Source organism: Priapulus caudatus, unplaced genomic scaffold, assembly GCF_000485595.1.
Source record: "Priapulus caudatus unplaced genomic scaffold, Priapulus_caudatus-5.0.1 Scaffold974, whole genome shotgun sequence".
NCBI lineage: Eukaryota > Metazoa > Priapulida > Priapulimorpha > Priapulimorphida > Priapulidae > Priapulus > Priapulus caudatus.
The window spans coordinates 108,123-110,147 of NW_014578035.1; the positions used below are offsets into that span (position 1 = coordinate 108,123).

The 2,025-nt window shown below is 54.0% G+C and overlaps 1 protein-coding gene across 1 annotated transcript in view; it reads left to right on the forward strand.

The window, feature by feature from the left end:
• The window catches only part of LOC106814759 (protein transport protein Sec24C-like), a 12,026-nt gene extending 10,263 nt beyond the window's left edge, over nt 1-1,763 (forward strand). Inside the window, exons 15-18 of the mRNA XM_014819105.1 lie at nt 128-276; nt 611-749; nt 1,076-1,267; nt 1,609-1,763. Of these exons, the coding sequence (XP_014674591.1) occupies nt 128-276; nt 611-749; nt 1,076-1,267; nt 1,609-1,763 (635 nt within the window). The remainder of the gene's footprint in view (nt 1-127; nt 277-610; nt 750-1,075; nt 1,268-1,608) is intronic.
• Nucleotides 1,764-2,025: the final 262 nt, after the last annotated feature.

Below are 2,025 nucleotides of genomic sequence, written 5' to 3' on the forward strand. Positions count from 1 at the left end.
TTTAAGCCGACCACCCCATCCTGTACCTGTCCCCTCCTACCTTGTTCTTCTGACCAACCCACCCCACTCCACGACGTACCCACCCCACGCTCACTCGCGTTGTTTTCGTTGTCGTCGTGGCAACGCGCAGGCATCCGACCGACGGACTTCCTCGGTAACTTCTACATGTGCAACACGACGGACGTCGAGATGGCGGCCGTCGACTGCGACAAGGCAATCGCCGTCGAACTGAAACACGATGACAAGCTCGTCGAAGAAGACGGCGTCTACGTGCAGGTGAGGGGGCGCCACCGACGCGCGAGGGGGCGCCACCGATGCGCGAGGGGGCGCCGCCGATGCACGAGGGGGTGCCACCGATGCGTGAGGGGGGCGCTGCCGATGTGAGGGCGTCGAAGGTGGGGCGGTAAGGGTAGGGGTACGCTGGTAAGATGAAGGTAGTTTGTACGCTCTTTGTTTGTTTCGACTTTGCGGCACTCGATGTCTCATCTCGGCAGTGATTGACTAGAGCCGCCTGTGTTGTATCGCGCCAGGTCGATCTATCTATCAATCTGCGTATTGCTCAACGCGCGAAGGGCGGACGGGTTGTTTAGTTTGCGTTTTTCGCCTGCAGGTGGCGGTGCTGTTCACGAGCGTGAGCGGGCAGCGGCGCCTGCGCTGTCTCAACCTGTCGCTGAACTGCTGCAGCCAACTGTCGGACATGTACAAGAACTGTGACCTCGACTCAATGATCAACTACTTCGCTAAGCACTGTGAGTGTGTGTGGGGAGGGTGTGGGTGTGTGCGTGTGTGTGTGTGTGCGTGCGCGTGCGTGCGTGCGTGCGTGCGTGTACGTGTGTGTGCGTGTGCATGTGCGCGTGTGTGCGTGCGTGTACGTGTGTGTGTGTGTGTGCGTGAGTGCGTGTGCGTGCGTGCGTGCGTGTGTGTACGTGTGTATTTATCATCTATCTTGCATCTGCTTGCAGCCGTGCGATCCGTCCTCACGCGTGTGTGTACGTGTGCGTGCGTGCGTGCGTGCGCGTGCGTGCGTGCGTGCGTGTACGTGTGTGTTTATCATCTATCTTGCGTCTGCTTGCAGCCGTGCGATCCGTCCTCACGTCTGCACCGCAGAAGATCCGCGAGTCGCTCGTTCAGCGCGCGTCCGCCATCCTGGCGACCTACCGACGCAACTGCGCGAGTCCCTCGTCGGCAGGGCAACTCATCTTGCCGGAATGCATGAAGCTGCTGCCGCTCTACACGAACTGCATCCTGAAGAACGACTCGCTGCAGGGTAGGTGGCGCCACGCGTGTTGGCACGGCGGCGGCGGAGGTGGTATCGTTGGACGTGGTGTTGATTGAGAGACGGATTTTCTTTGTTGGGTTATTTTTGAGTTTGAATTGGTGTGGTTTATTTAGTGTAAGTCGTGTGGTGTTCTGTCGTGTATTTAATTGATTCAGTGATTTCGTAGCGTTATTGCTATTATTCTATTTGTTGTTATTGTTATTATTACTCTGAATACTGTTATTGTTGTTATTGTATTACGTTACATCATAGTTGTATTATTATTTCATTATTAATATCAAACGTACCCGTGATTAAGATACTAATTAAATTTCCGCTCGTTTCTGCAGGGCTGGAGATCAGCACGGACGATCGCAGCTGGCTGATGCACGTAACCATGGCGATGGACATCACAGCCTCCGTACCGTTCTTCTATCCGAGACTGCTGCCGCTGGTACGCCGGCCTCGCGATGTCTATTACCGCCTGCTTTCAGATCTACGTTAACGACCACCTCTCTAGAACAGCCACCTGTACATAGAGGCCATGGTTCTTATAGGCAACATAGAGGCTGGTTGTTGTACAGGGGAGCCACCTATTGAATGGCCACCTGTCGATGAAGGCTACTTGGCATTTCTCTTTGGTGGCTGCTATATGCAGGTTTTACCGTGATAAAGACACGGCCACTAAGGCCACTTTCGCTGTTTTCCTTTAATGGCCAGTATAATCACAGGTTTTAGGAATAGATATATGTGTATATATATATATA